General features: G+C 39.8%; 1 protein-coding gene across 4 annotated transcripts in view; it reads left to right on the top strand.

Moving 5' to 3' along the window:
• pals1a (protein associated with LIN7 1, MAGUK p55 family member a) overlaps positions 1–15110 on the top strand; it is a 114335-nt gene extending 99225 nt beyond the window's left edge. For all 4 annotated transcript variants that reach the window (XM_043697931.2, XM_043697930.2, XM_087989994.1 and 1 more), the window contains 2 exons: positions 7117–7227; positions 13732–15110. In XM_043697931.2, coding sequence (XP_043553866.1) covers positions 7117–7227; positions 13732–13908 — 288 coding nt within the window. In that variant the 3' untranslated portion in view covers positions 13909–15110. The remainder of the gene's footprint in view (positions 1–7116; positions 7228–13731) is intronic.
• The last annotated feature ends 1320 nt before the right edge of the window (positions 15111–16430 follow it).

A 16430-nucleotide genomic window follows, 5' to 3' on the forward strand; every position in this document is an offset into this window, starting at 1 on the left:
GAGCAACAGACATAGTACATGAGGTGATTGGATGTGCAGGAAAATCTCTACCTGATATGGAAGGATCCTTTGGGGCCTTGGATGGAGGTGACGGGGGAGGTGTGAGTGCAGGCTTTACACCACTTGTTGTGCAAGGTAAGATGCAGGGAGTGGAGGGTGGTTTTGTGGGGGACGTAGACCTAACTAGGAAGTCCCAGAGGGAATGGTCTCTGTAGAATGCTGATAGAGGTGGGGAGGGGCTTTTATCTTTGGTGTTGGGGTCTGATTGTAGGTGACAGATGGCGGAGGATGATGCGCTATATATGGAGGTTAGTGGAAGCTGAGGACTGGGGGTGTTCTATTCTCGTGCAGTTGGAGAGGTGGGTTCAAGGATGGAGATGTGGGAAATGGAGGAGATTTGCTGGAGGACATTGTTGATCCTCTGGGAGGGGAAATTGCAGTCCTTGAAATAGGCCATCTGGGATGCCCTGGTGGGGAATTTTTCCTCCTGGGTGCAACTACGGTGGAGGCGGAGGAATTGGGAGTAAAAGATAGCACTTTTACAGGAATGGTGTGGAACGAGGTGTAATTCAGGTGGCTGTGGGAGTTGGCGAATTTGAAGTAGATGTCCATATTGAGTCGGTTGCCGGAGATAGAAACTGAGAGGATTAGTGGTGCTGGAAGAGCACAGCAGTTCAGGCAGCATCCGAGGAGCAGTAAAATTGACATTTTGGACAAAAGCCCTTAATCAGGAATACAGGCAGAGAGCCTGAAGGGTGGCTCTCTGCCTGTCTTCCTGATGAAGGGCTTTTGCCCGAAACGTCGATTTTACTGCTCCTCGGATGCTGCCTGAACTGCTGTGCTCTTCCAGCACCACTAATCCAGAATTTGGTTTCCAGCATCTGCAGTCATTGTTTTTACCATAGAGATCGAGAGGTCGAGGAAGGGAAGGGAGGTGTCCAAGATGGTCCAGGTGAACTTGTGGTCAAAGTGGAAGGTGTTTGTGAAGTTGATAAACTCCTTAACCTCATCATGGGAGCATAAGGTGGCGCCAATACAGTCATCAATTTAGCAGAGGACTGTTTCACATATCCAACAAAGAGACAGGCACAGCTGGGGTCCATGGCTACCCCTTTGGTCTGAAGGAAGTGGGAGGATTTGAAGGAGAAGTCGTTGAGGATGAGGACCAGTTTCAGCAATTGAATAAGTGTCAGTGGAGGGGTTCTGGTTGGGTTAGTGGGAGAGGAAGAAACAAGGCTTGGAGGCCTTCACCATGGCAGGCAGAAATGTAGAGGGACTGAATGTCAGTGGTGAAGATGAGGTAATAGGGGCCAGGGAAACTAAAGTCATGGAGGGGGTGGAGCGCGTGGGTGGTGCACCGAATATGTGGGGAGTCCTGGACCAAAAGGGACAGGACGATGTCAATATAGGTTCGGTGGGGCAGGAGCAGGCAGAGATGTTGGATTGATTGGGGGATTAGTGTTTGTGAATTTTGGGTAAGCAGCGAAACTGGGTGGTGCAGGGCTCTAGAACTATGAGGTTGGAGGCTGTGGGTGGGAGATCCCCTGAAGTGAAGAGGTTGTGGATGGTCTGGGAGATGATGGTTTCGTGATGGGAGGTGAAGTTGTGATTGAGCGAGTAGTAGGAGGAGGAGGTGTCTGTGAGTTGGCACCTGGCTTCAGTGGTGTAGAGGTTGGTGCGCCAAACTACCATTCTTCTCTCTTTTTTTCCACCCCTCCAAGCTGTTTGTGGTGAGGTTGGAGTGGAGGGCTGCACTTTGTGAGGTTGGAATGCCTGAGAGGGATGGACAAGTTGAGGCGGTCAGCGTCACAGCGGCAGTTGGAGATAGAGGTCAAGGGCGAGTAACCGGCCAGCACGGATGAAGTACGTTGGAGGCAGGAGAAGGGGTCGTCTGAGAGTGGATGGGAGTGTGGTATGCAAGCTAATAAATGGAAGGACTCTAAAACTGTCCATGTGACACTCTGATTCAAAAAGGGAAAGAGACAAAAAGCAAATAACTCTAGCTAATTAGCCTAGTATCTATTGGAAAAGTATTGGAATCGATTATTACAGACATAATAGCAGAACATCTGCACAATCATGTTAGAATTGAGCAGTCAGCATGGTTTCATGAAAGGGAAATAGTGTCTGAGCTTTTTTAAGTAAGCCTCGACCAGAATGAATAGAGGGGAGCGAGCAGATAAGTTGTATTTTGACTTCCAGAAGGCATTCGACAAGGGTTAAGTCATAAGATGTGAACCCACAGTGTTGGAGGTAGTAATTTGGCATGGATAGAAAATTGGCTAATGGACAGAAAAGTGAATTGGGATTGGGGCTGCTTTTTCAGATTGGTGACTCATGTACAGTGGGGTTCCACAAGGGTCAGAGCTGGGAGTGCGCGCGTGTGTGTGTGGTCAGAGCTAGGAGTGTGTGTGTGTGTGTGTGTGTGTGTGGGGTCAGAGCTAGGAGTGTGTGTGTGTGTGTGGAAAGGCGGGTTATGAGAGGGATACAAACAAATTAGATAGGTTTTAGGTTATGTAAGTGGGCAAGGAGTTAGTAAGTGGAATATAATGTGGGAAAACATGTTGTTCCTTTTAGAAGGGAGAACAAAAGAACAATGTTATTGCAATGGAGAAAAAACTGCAGAAAGCTGCAACACAAAAGGATGTGTGGGTTCTTGTATATGAAACACAAAGCTTGCACATAGGTGCAGCAGGTAATCAGGAAGAATAATGGAATGTTGGCCCTTATTTCAAAATGGTTGATGTATAAGTGTAAGGAAGTCTTACAGCAACTGCACAAGGTGCTGGTGAGATCGCATCTGGAACACGGAGCATTTTTCGCCCCTTATTTGAGGAAACATGTTATTTCACCAGAGGCAGCTCAGAAGGTTCACTGGGATGATCCCTGATGTGAAGGATTGTCCGATGAGCAAAGGTTAAATAGGTTGAGACTCTACTTACTGGAGTTTAGAAGAATAAGAGGTGACCTCATTAAAATACACACAGGATTCTTAAAGGCTTGACACGGTGACTGCTGAGAGGATGTGTCCCCTTGTGGGGTAGTCTTGGACCAGAGGGCATAATCTCAGAATAAAGGGGTGACAATTTAAGACTGAGATGAGGAGGCACTTTTCAAAGGGTTTCGTACTTTGGAGCTTCTTGTTACGGAGAATTATTTCCCTTTCATGAAACCATGCTGACTGCTCAATTCTAACATGATTGTGCAGATGTTCTGCTATTATGTCTGTAATAATCGATTCCAATACTTTTCCAGTAGATACTAGGCTAATTAGCTAGAGTTACTTGCTTTTTGTCTCTTTTCCTTGTGTCTAATTAAGGGTGAAATAGATTATTATCAGTAAGGAAATCAAAAGTAATGGGGAAAATACAGGAAAACTGGTATAAGAAATGTCGGCTTATGCCCGAAACGTCGATTCTCCTGTTCCCTAGATGCTGCCTGACCTGCTGCGCTTTTCCAGCAACACATTTTCAGCTCTGATCTCCAGCATCTGCAGACCTCACTTTCTCCATAAGAAATGTCGTATCAGCCGTGATCTTATTGGTACGGGCTTGATGTGCTGAATGGTGACACCTGTTGTTATATGTTATGGTTTTATAATTTAAATAGTGGGGCTAGGATAAAGGGGGTTCAAAACTGTAGAGGACAACTTTTCAACATGAAGATTTTAATGCAGAGTTTAATGAACATTTTTGCATGGAGTTTCTGTGAAAAGGTTGATGATGTGAACCCTAGAATCTCACAAGTCGTAATTGGATGCAGCAGTGGAGCCGAACGTTGCATTGCTCTGGACTAATATGTTCAAATACGCTGAAAGGATTTCCTTAATTCATACATGTCTTGTACTCACCCGAAGTTCAGACAAAGCAGCCTACTAACAGACAGTCAAGCTGCACATCAATCCATTATTATTCTAAATGTGCTGCTATCCCACATTTGTTAATGTGTACTGCAGGTCATATCAGTAAATACATAGTTCCTTTAAAATAAACTTAGTCCAAAAGATAATTGTTACTATTTTAATGGCCAGGCAAGGAATGATAAATCAGCTGTCCTTTCAACTGTATCAGTAAGGAGCCAATTAACAACATTTTCTGAATGAAAGAGAAAGAAATTTTATTATTTGCTAACCATGAGCAAAGTAAATATGTTATGTCAAGGATATACATACAAGTGCCAAGGGGCATGCCATTTTAGTTGAGACTGCAGTTGTCTAATTGGTATCCTGAATCATATCCATCATGTTCTTGGTATTCTGATTTTCTTTTAATTGTTTCTTTCAATGCGCACTTTTTTTCCTTCCTGAGTGGCCAAGAGAGTTTTCTCCCACTGCTTCCAAATTTGTAGGCAAAAATCCATTGCCCTGCAGGTGGCTTTTGTGGCACTGTGATAGTTTCCCTACATTTGAGCTAGGAAACCCAGATTCAACTCCCTCCTGCTCTAGAGGTGTGTAATAGCATCTCCGCGTGAGTTTATTAATAAATATGTGTGTGTGTGTGTGTTTTGCTGGAAAAGCACAGCAGGTCAGGCAGCATCCGAGGAGCAGGAAAATTGATGTTTCAGGCAGGAGTCCTTCATCAGGAATCAGGACTCTAGCCCGAAACGTCGATTTTCCTCCTCGGCTGCTGCCTGACCTGCTGTGCTTTTCCAGCAACACACTCTCTACTCTGATCTCCAGCATCTTCAGGTCTCACTGTCTCCTTATTAGTAAATATATCTATCTTATTACTAATAAGGCTTTTGTAGCACAGTAATAGTATCCCTAACTGAGCAGTTCTGAGGAAGGGTCACCAGACCAGAAACGTTAACTCTGATTTTTTTTCCCAGATACTGCCAGACCTACTGAGCTTTTTCAGCATCTTCTGTTGTTTTTTGAGTCAGGAGGCTTGGTTTCATGTCCCATCTGCTCCAGAATTACATCGTAATGTCTTTGAACAGATTGATTAGCCTTAAGTCTAACTGCCTATTTTACCAAAACTGGTTCCTTGAAAGGCAAACTGGTTTGTGTATTTCCATTTGAGTCAATTATTTCAAAGCTTGATAATTGCAAGTGATGTCTTTCATCTCCAATATGTGAAATATGTACAAGTGTAAATCAGAGTTAGAGACGAGAGCCGTTTCACACCTGATGAGTGGACTAGAGTTGGTGTCCTTTGATAAAATGTCGATCTCTGTTCACACAGTTTTGTTTATTCCAAATTTGATTTCACACAGCTTGGCGTAACCTGTATGGTCACTTATTGCTGTGGCCATTTTAAGTCAGTTCTTGTCCCAATTTGGAACCATTTAATCCATAAAATTCCAGGAATTGAAAACAGAATGAAAATTGTAAACCCCTAGTCTGTATTTTATATCCTCATGACACTCAACGTGCTGAAATAATTATGAAAAGAAATGTTCAGATGGATAGCTGCATGCAAGAATCTTTGAACCTAAATGTTTCATTTTGCTTTAACTTTACAAAACCCGTGAAAGTAGCCAGTGGCCTCCTTTAAGGTTGAAATACAGGAGTTTGATCACTTTGGTCACAGAAGCATTGACTAGTTGTAGCACAGGAGTATAACACATTAATTAGGTGAAGAGCAAGGCATTTGGCCCATCACGCTTGCTCTACAATTCATCAAGATCATTGGTGGTTTTTTGCTTTGAATTCCACATTCCTATCTACCTCTAACTTTTTTTGATTCTTCACCTAACAAGATTCTCTTCCCCTCCATATTAAAAATATTTAATAATCCTCCCTCCGATGCATTCTGGTGCACAACGTTCAAAAAAAGATAATCTTCTTAACTCTGTAAATGGGTGACCCCTAATTTTAAAACTGCACTTTCATGTCCACCTTATGAAAAGCGTTTAGAATTTTATATACTTGTCAGGTCACCCCTGCATTCCTCTACATCTCCGGGATGACAAGCTCTATATTTCCTTATAAGAAAATCCATTCATTCCAGGTATCAGGCTAATAAAGCTCTGAGTTGCCTCTAACATATTTGCATCCATCTTTAAATAAGAGGACCAATATAGTAGAGTACTTGAAATGTAGCCTTGTCTTCATAATTAAAGTATAATATCCTCCTTTTATATTCAATTCCTTTCAAAGTAAAGGATAGTATTCAGATAGCTGCCATAATTGCTTGCTACCCTTTTGTGATTCCTGCCTGAAGATCTATTCACTCTGCATCTTGAAATGTTGCAGTCATTCTTCATTTAGGTAATTCTCTGCTTTTTTTATTCTTGCATTTTCCCACCGTATGCTCCATCTTTCAAACCTTTTCCCCATCCACTAATTCAACCTGTCTATGTCAGTCAGCAATGTCTTCCTTATGAATCTTCAATCTTTTTCCTATTTGTTTTTGTCACTCAATTGGCCGCACTCCTTAACTTTTTTTTCATTACTCTGTAAGTTCCTTCTTAAAAAGCTATCCTATGTCTTGCTGAAAGTTGTAATTAAATTTGCAGCCTCCATACACACTGCCAGTGTGCTTCAGATCCCTAGCCCACAAAAACAAAGTTGCAAGTTAATGCATCTATGAAAACCCAGTTACTCGGTCCTTTCCTGAAACACAGCACTTAATTTCAGCTATAGGTTCAAGTAATAGGTTTGTAAATTAGCTACAAGTGGCTTGCTCATGTGTGTTCCTCATAATTGGTGATTTGCATTACCCCTGATATATGTTGCAATTTACTAATCCACAGACAGCCATCTGTTCACAACTTTAAATTTATAATCCATGGGAGAAATCTGATCACAATTATTAACATACTTCTCAGTCCTGGACCAAATTAATTTGAACTCTGATGCTGTTGTGGTTTCTTTATTTAAAAATAAAATGATGAATAAGTGCACTTGATATGGAATACTGCTGTGCTCCATTTGGAACTAGAGTGCACTTGTACAGTTAGCTATCTTGAATACAAGATTGTACAGCACAGTGTATTCTTTTTGTTGTGTTTATTGAGAACCATTAAAATGGAAAATCTGAAAAATACACAATCCCTTGACGATAAAGGAATAAATCATTCTAATATGACATTAATTATTTTGCCCACAGATATTGGTGTTTTTTTGGAGTTTTCATGATGCTTTCTTGTTACTGTTTGTTTTTTGTTTTCTAGTCATTGAGGATTCTGCGCAATTCAGATTTAAAACCTTATATAATCTTCATTGCGCCACCTTCCCAGGAGAGATTGCGGGCAATGCTGGTCAAAGAGGGGAAAAATCCAAAGGTAATTTTTGAAAACTACCTTATTTTTAGGAATCTTTGCAATCATAATAACAAGTTTAGACATAATATACACTCATTCAGAGAAGGCATTCTCAAGGTTGACGAGTTTAATTCAAGAACCAGGGAATAGCACTAATTCTTCGTGAGACTTTTTTGGGACTTTTCTATTGAGGATAACAGTGTAGATAACAGAGAGACAAAGGCTTTCACCTTAATCTGCATTACAGTCCTTAAAATTTATTTCATTGCTTCGACCTTTTTATCGTACATTAACTGCTTTAGTTTGTATATTTCATTTTACTGCAAATATGGAAGTTATTCTGTTTGTGCAATATCGAGGTTATAGATGAGTGCGGAATGTTCATTTTACAAGAATGTTTGTTCACCTTTTCAATTTGCTCAACCTTTTGCCTTATTCCATTGTTTTGAGCCTCTGACTCGTCATAAATTCAATCCCACACAATGTTTGTATGTATAGAAATGACGTAAACTCTGCCTCTGTCTACCTGTCTCAATTTGTTCACTGCCTCTATATTGTCATAAGGCTTATCCAATAACCTGAGCTTGGATAAGCTTCAGTTTCCTTGAGTTAAATATTCGGAGGAACAAAGTTCTTGAGCCCAACCACTCACTCCATATCTTTACCACCAATTCCATTGTTTTTCCTGTCAACTGCCTTAGATTTAATTAGTCTGTGCTCAAACTCAGCTTCTGTTGCTTATTCTCATGCTTCAACTTGCTTGCTGCTGAAACGCTATTCTTTGTCTTTCAAAGAATCCCTACAGTGTGGAAGTAGGCCATTTGGCCCATCAAGTCCATACCAACCCTCTGAAGAGGATCTCACCCAGTCATAACCCCTACCATATCTCTGCATTTCCCATGACCAACCTACCTACCTAGCCTACACATCCCTAAGTATTATAGGCAATTTAGCATGGCCAATCCACCTAACCTGCATATCTTTGGACTGTGGGAGGAAACGCAGGGAGAATGTGCAAACTCCCTCAGTTGCCTGAGGTTGAAATCGAACCCAGGTGCCTGGTGCTATGAGGCAGCAAGCTAGCCACTGTGCTACCCCAAAATGTTGTGTAATGTTTCAATGTAACAAAAATTCCCCAAGGTAACTCACAAGACAGTATAAAACAACACTTGACATAAGGAGATATTAGGATAGATGACCAAAAACACAGACACAAAGTAGGCTTTAGTATGTCTTAAGTAGAAGTTTAGGGAGGAAATTACAGGGTAAGAGAATTTGGCAGCTGAAAGCCTAGTCTTCGGTGGTGTTGTGATTAAATTGCTGTCCTTGCTGGCCTCCGATCCTTGAAACTTTAATTCTTCTAAAGTTTTGCTGCCTATTTCCTATTGCACCCAAGTTCTCTTCACTCATTACTTTTGCCTGTGTTCACTTACTTTTGGTTTCTGATCTTCAAAGTTCTAACTGAAAATTCCTATCCTTTTGCTTTAAGTACCATCCTGATATTGTCCATTCCTGTCTTCAGACCACCTATTTTTCAAGAACTGTTGGACAATGAGGGGTGACATTATAAAAGGTTTATAAAATCATGAGGGTCATGCTTAGGGTGAATAGCCAAGGTCTTTTCCTCAGGGCAGGGGAGTCTCAAACTAGAAGGCGTAGGTTTAAGGGGAAAGATTTAAAAGGAACCTGAGGGGCAACGTTTTCACTCAGTCTTGCATGTATGGCATAAGCTGCCAGAGGAAGTGGTGGAAGTGTGTACAATTACAACATTTAAAAGGCATCTGGATGGGTATATGAGTAGGAAGAGATTAAGAGGCGTATGGGCTAAATGCTGGAAAATGGGACTAGATTTTATTTGGTTGGCGCCAATGAGTTAGACTGAAGGGTCTGTTTCCATAGCTGTATAACTCCATGACACTAACTCTGCATTTCTCCAATTATTACCTCTTGTGTAATATTTCACTCAATTATGGACACTTTTACCTTCAGCCACCTAGAACCTATGCTCCAGAATTCTGTCTGCAAACACTTCCATGTAGCACTGCTACAACTGCCTCGAGCAAAGTCTTCAAATTCGCTACACTTCCTTATATGGCTCAGCAACTCTTATTCTTTGATTACTCTTCTATGCAATTTTGGGTATTCATTATTTGGAAAATGAATTTAAATAGAAATTCTTGCAGGTAGCTGCTACCTAGCTATAAGCTGATTTTAAAAAGTCCTCATGATCTTAACTTATTAGGCTTTTTTTTAAAATCATATGTTGGGCTTTGGGTGAGTAGCAGATTAAAAGTTTACTGTCATTCTTTTCCTTGAAAGCATGTCTCAATCTTTATCAGTCTTGTAATTTTTATTGGGTATGTTTAGAAATTCAACCTGAGGCAGTTGTAGTTTAGCTGCAGTCAATCCTCCCACCAGCAGACTTGTGTGGGACAACTCATTTCATGAGCTGTTTGCTCATTACACACTCTATTTAAAGTAATTTCCTTTTTATCTGATGAAAGTAAATGTTGTACCTCAAGTTAGATTTAAATTCACTTAATTAATGTTGTACTCCATATTTCTGTACTAGTGGTATTGTACCACACATATAATTCCAAACTTTACGGGTTGTCGATATTACTGGGAAACAAAGAGAAGCCAATATTATCTGTTGGATGATACGGCTTGCCTATACATGCCAAATATCCCAGATTGTTTAAATAAGATGGACCATTAGGAATTTCAGGGTTTATGTTTTGCATGTTACTTTAAAATGCAAATTAATTAACATTGTTCCTGTTGAGAAAGCTTTAATCAGCTTCATGTTGGAGCTAAAGACATGTTGTGCATGCTGATCTTGCACTTGCTGAGAGAGTGTCGTCATGTCTCAGATGCTGGGATTTTTATTACTTTTCATCGCACGCTGAGAACGCTTGATTTAGAATGAGAGAACTTGTGCTTTATTATTTTCCATTCCACTCCTTTGGGTACCCTTTTGATAAGTTGAGAAATCTATTTCTCCCTGCCTTGGCATTGGTCTCGACTATCTTTTCTGAGGAACATGCAGAGCAGAGACTGGGCACCCAGCCAGGCAGAAGGACGCCTAATACACGAGTTCCAGTAGGTCATTTTCGCATACATTCCTTCAAACCAATTTCCTGCATGCCATTCTTTTTAGGGAGAGGGTAGTAGATGCCAAGCAAGTAGTAACTAAGTTTGAGGGAATGGATCTGTAATAAATATTCAGGTATTGTTTGAAAGAAATTGTCTCTGTAGAGGTGTAGCTATATTTATAATAGAATTTGACAATGTAATTCTGTCATGCTGTAATTACACACTCTAACCAATAGTGTTTCAAGAATGTAACTTGGAAAAGTACCACAAATGCACACGCACGCACGCACACATATATCAAGCGAATCCTCTACTCTGTATCAGCTTCTGATGTGGAGAGCAGTACCTTGGGAGAGTCACTCCAGCATGCAGTTATATGACAATTCAGCCATAACACACCCTCTATTTCTCCCCATCTATAAATTAATATTCAACAATACCATCTGAAAGCATGTCAATTACCCCAAGTGCTCAGATGCCACACTGCCACCATTCAGGACTGGAGAAGATAGCCAGATACTATGCTCTCGTAGATTGTTACACCCCTCAGATTAAGTAATTCTAATTTGGTGTGTGATCAGGGATGGGAGGAAATGGTTGTAGGTGATGCAGGTATGAGTATGCAGAGAGTTGTATTTGAGATGCATCCATCGTGCAGTAATGCAGAACCTATGAGATTCTGGCAGGCTATCTGGAGGAAGAGTGAAATAACTTCACATTATTGTGCAGGTAGCCATTCAAGTGGGAGGGAGGAGGTGCTGTCACTCAAGAAAAATACTAGGGAAACTGATGTGGCTTAAGGATGATGAGTATCCTGGACCTGATAGGTGTATCCTAGAACATTTAAAGGAAGTAGCTCCTCACATAGTGGACATAACTGGTAGGAATCTTCAAACAGCCCTTAGATTCTGGAAGAGTCCCAGAAGATTGGAAAACTTCCAGTTTGTAACTACTGGCTGGTTAGCTTATACTTGATTGTTTGTTGGGAAGTAAGGCAGGGCAAGTGACTGAGGTGTCAGTGGAGGAGCACTTTAGGGCAAGTGATCTTAATTCTATTAGTTTTAAAGTAATTATGGAACAGGATGAAACTGATCAAAAAGTTAGTTCTAAATTGTAGTAAAGCCAATTTTAATGGGATGAAACATGGACTTTCAAAAATTGATTGATTGGGGGAGGCTATTCACAGGTAAAGGGATGGTTGGTAAGTGGAAGACTTTAAAAACGAGATAACCAGAATTCAGAACCAGTGTTCCTGTTAACTTTGAGGTTAAGACTAGTAGGTATAGGGGATGCTGGAAGACTAGAGAAATTGATGCTTGGGTGAAGAATAAGGAAGAGTTTGGTATAGACAGCTGGGATCAAGTGAATTCCTAGAGGGGTATAATGGTAATATGAGTATACTCGGAGGTCAGGAGGGCAAAAAGGGACAGGAGATAGCTTTGGCAAATATAGTTAGAGAATCCAAAGGGATTCTGTAAGTACCTTAAGGACAAAAGAGTAACTAAGGAGAGAATAGGGCCTCTTAAAGGTCAGTATGGCTATCTATGTGTGGTTCCACAGGTGTTGGGTTGGATACTAAATGAATATTTCACATCAGTGAAGACCAAGGGTGGTGCTACAGGGTTGCTTTTTGGACTGGAGGCTTGTAACCAATGGTGTGCCACAAGGATTGGTGCTGGGTCCACTGCTTTTCATCATTTATAAAAATGATTTGGATGAGAATATAGAAAGTATGGTCAGTAAGTTTGCAGATGAGACAAAAATAGGTGGTATAGTGAAGATGTTGATCTCAGTACAACAAGACTTTGATCAGATGGGTTAATGGGCTGAGGCATGATAGATGAAGTTTCTGACCTTTTAAGTCTTTAATTGAAAATTTCCATCCTGACATTGCCCATTCCTATCTTCAGACCATCTATTTTTCAAGAGCTGTCAAAGGCAAAGGGGTGACCTTATACAGGTTTATAAAATCATGAGGATCATGGATAGGGTGAATAGCCAACGTCTTTTCCCCAGGGTAGGGGAGTCCAAACCTAGAAGGCATAGGTTTAAGGCAAGAGGGAGAAGATTTAAAAGGGCAGCTTTTTCACAGGGTGATGCATATATGGAATGAGCTGGGAGAGGAACAAGTAGAGGCAGATACAATTACAACACTGAAAAGGTATCTGGATAAGTAAATGAATAGGAAGGGTTTAGATAGATATGGGACAAATACTGGCAAATGAGACTAGGTTAGATTGGGATGTCTTGTTGGCGCTGACGAGTTGGACCAAAGGGTCTGTTTCTGTCCTGTATGACTATGACTCTATCTGTCAAAGTATTAGAATCTACTATAACAGAGCATTTAGGAATGCATAATATAATCAAGCAGAATTAATATGGCTTTGATGGGCCAAATGGCCTACTTTTGCTGAAAGCATTCAACACGTCAGGCAGAATTAGTAGAGAGAAGAATAAATTCTCATGTTTCAGGCCAGTGACCTTTCACCTATCATGGAAAATGTTACAGATTTTAACCAAGTAAAGAGGCATGGAAAAGGAGATGTGTGGGGTGAAGGAAATAATTAAAGAGTATACCTGTGATTGAGATGAAATGGAGTGATTTTTTTTTTAAAACGTGAATAGCAGAATGGTTGCCAGCACTAGTTGTGTAAATGTTTTAAGTTCTAAGCAAAGGAGCTTTCCAATCATTGTCAGGTTACTGCATTTCAAATCTCATACCATCATGAACTGAGAAATTTGATATCACAGAAAAATCCATCAAGGGTTTCATCTTGTGCTGACAGGAATTCAATTATCCTTCAACAGCTGACTAGAGCAACAGGGTTTTATTTATATCACCCTAGCATTAGGGCACACTGGTCTCTGAAGTTTACTTGGGACTGCCTTTGTAAAAACCCGTGTCCATCAGAGATTGAACTGATTACCATAGCAACTTGACTACTCATGTACAATCTGATGTAGCAGGTCTCCATTAATAACTGCTGCCAGTAACCCCATACACACCTCTCCACTAATTTTCCACAAATAATAAAAAGTCAATAAGAGTAAAGCAAACACAAAGTGAATCGATCGAATAGAAAATGAAAAATGATTCTGGGATGAAGATGTCCATTTTAAAAAGTGATGCACATGTCAGTATGAGATTGATATAAGTGGAAGCACAACCTAAATTTTATGATGCAAAATAGCGTTGGATGCTTCTCCTTCAGAAGAAATACTTAATGACGATGAGGGATATAGTGGCTTGACTAAGATATAAAAACTAAGCTGGCAAAGGCAGTGTGCAGCATGGAACAAATTTAATTTTCTATCAATTGTCTCCGAGCAATTTCTACTCTCCTGTTTCGTGAGTTATTTATAACACAACACAAATAATCTTTTTCATTGCTGTTCCTGGGACTGACCATTCTCATTTTTGTGTTGTAGCCTGAAGATCTACGGGATATCATAGAAAAGGCCAGGGAAATGGAGCAAAACTATGGACACTATTTTGATGCAGCAGTTGTTAATACAGACTTGGAAAAAGCATACCAAGAGTTAATTCGCCTTATAAACAAGCTTGACACAGAGCCTCAGTGGGTTCCATCAACATGGCTTCGGTGAGGAACAAATCATCAGTTTACAAGTCCTCTTTTCAACAGTTAGGCAGAAAGCAATCATTAATGAAACACAGAATAATCGAAGAATTAACAAGACATTCCATTTTATGCCAGCATTTGGTGATCGAAATACTCATGTAATTACTATTCAGTAACTATTTATAATGTAAATATAGATACAATTCTGGCACTAGCTTTCTTTGAATCACCCTGTACATAAGCCTAAGTCCAGGCTGTACGGATGTGACCTTTTTAGGTATTTTTATATTTTTTTTAGGTTTCTGCTTTATGGACACCTCATTTTGAGTCTTTCATGAGGATTAAGTACATAGGGGGCAAAGTATATTTTTATGAAATAAAGTAGAATACATAAATTCCATCAGATTTTTTTATACTATGATAGACATCATTTCCTCATTCCTCCTAAATTGGAGTGATTCAGAGGCTTATTCAGTTTGAAACCGTGATAGTTTTAAGATTTTTGTGAGAACCTGATTTATGCAGACTAATAAATTGCATCTTGTGATCAGAATTTTTTGATCAAAGACTGGAATGAATTATTGAATGTAACTACTGTACAGTAAAGCAATAATTGGCACAGCAGGCACCCCAGACAGCTAATTCTCAAATGTGAATGTTTTAATTTAATAATACATGAGTTTGTTGAAATGTCTTCTCATGCAATTTGATTATTAATGATGTTTTGTGTTTTTTCTCTTCTGAGAATAAAGTTTTTAAAACACTGGAATTTTATGACCATTATGGCTGAAGTTGGCTGAACAGTCTTAAAGTGATGTATTTTTTTTTACATTTTTCTAAGACTGTGTTTTGTACAAATATTTTTTCCCAGTATTAAACTAATAGTGCAGCAGCACTGGAGGTATGGTGTACTTTTTCACCTTTTGATGCTCATCTGCTTGTGCTAAAGCAAAGCAGCATCTATAAGTGGTTGAGGTGAAGGCTGCAGGCTGAGTGGGACATCATTGAAGGAAAAAAGTGTTGACATGCCAACCTTTTTGGTTTCAATCAACTTCTTGGCAGAGGCATTTTGAGTTATGCATGTGCAAATTTTAACTTAAGGAATCTATCATTGAGGGGTACTATCTAAGCTTGTAATATATATCTTCATTCACTTGTATAAACAACTTTTCAGAGTCTTGATTGTAAAATTGTATTTGTAGCTTTTCAATAAAACAAATCACTCATAACCATTGCCTTATTACATTATTACTTTGAGCTCACCTGGGTGACCAGTATTTTTAGTGTCTCCTGCAAAGATCAGAAAACCTATTTGTGAATTAATGGTTGCAAGATGTGAAACTTAGTTTCCTATACTGTTAAGTTTTTTTTAGTTATAAAACAACAGAATTAACACAACAAGCACAAACATGTTTGCAAAATGACCTCTGTGCTGCATCATTTTCTAATTAGTGACCTATTGGTGATTTGCGCTGACTTGGTTAAGGAGATGTTTTTAGTTCTGTTATTCAGAAAGCTCCATGTTCCTACTTTGACTTCGCTGTTTTAGTTTGAACTTTCACTTACAGCAATTTACAGCACAATATTTTATTGACCTGCAAGCTGAGGAAAAAATCAAAAGGTAGTAAGTTTTGAGATGTCTCTCCAGTCACAGGATTACTACAGTATTGCAATGGATTTGATTCCAGCTCCTTTCCTCAAGCAACATGTTCATCATTAACTTGAAGTAATGCTTCTGTCAGGATTTCTTCAGAATATTGTATAAAGCAGTGTTTCTATTTCACTATTCCCTACCAAGCATTAACTTGTCACTTGTTGGAATTGAAAGATCCTATTTTATTTCAGTTTGGCACTAAAATGACTATGTTTGGTCATTAATAGCATTGGCTGAGAAGATTGGGAGTTGGATGTGCATGCAATTACGTCCTTTAATGACTGACTGATTTTTAATCAAAATTAAGGTGCTTCCCCTTCATCTAATTGCTTTAAAAGTTGCTGTACTTGAAACTAATCATAGTTACTAATTAATCTAAACTAATGGTGTATTTAATAACAGGAACTTGAAAGGGTTCAGAAAAGATTTACAAGGATGTTGCCAGGTTTGGAGAATTTGAGGTATAGGGAGAGCTGAATAGGCTGGGCAGTTTTCACTGGCATGTTGGAGCTGAGTGGTGACCTCAAAAAGGGTTATAAAATCATAAGTGGCATGGATAGGGTAAATAAACAAGGTCGTTTCCCTGGGTTAGTGAGTCCAGAACTAGAGGGCATAGGTTTAAGGTGAGAGGAGAAAGATTTAAAAGTGACCTAAAGGGGCAACATTTCACACAGGGTTGTGCGTGTATGGAATGAGCTGCCAGAGGTGGAGGCTGGCACAATTACAATATTTAAAAAGAACCTGGATGGTTATATGTTGGGTATATGAAGAGTCATAGAGATATACAGCATGGAAACAGACCCTTCGGTCCAACCCGTCCATGCCAACCAGATATCCTAACCCAATCTAGTCCCACCTGCCAGCACCTGGTCCATATCCCTCCAAACCCTTCC

Source organism: Chiloscyllium plagiosum, unplaced genomic scaffold, assembly GCF_037043375.1.
Source record: "Chiloscyllium plagiosum isolate Xiang-an unplaced genomic scaffold, Cpla_swu_hap1 HiC_scaffold_8, whole genome shotgun sequence".
NCBI lineage: Eukaryota > Metazoa > Chordata > Chondrichthyes > Orectolobiformes > Hemiscylliidae > Chiloscyllium > Chiloscyllium plagiosum.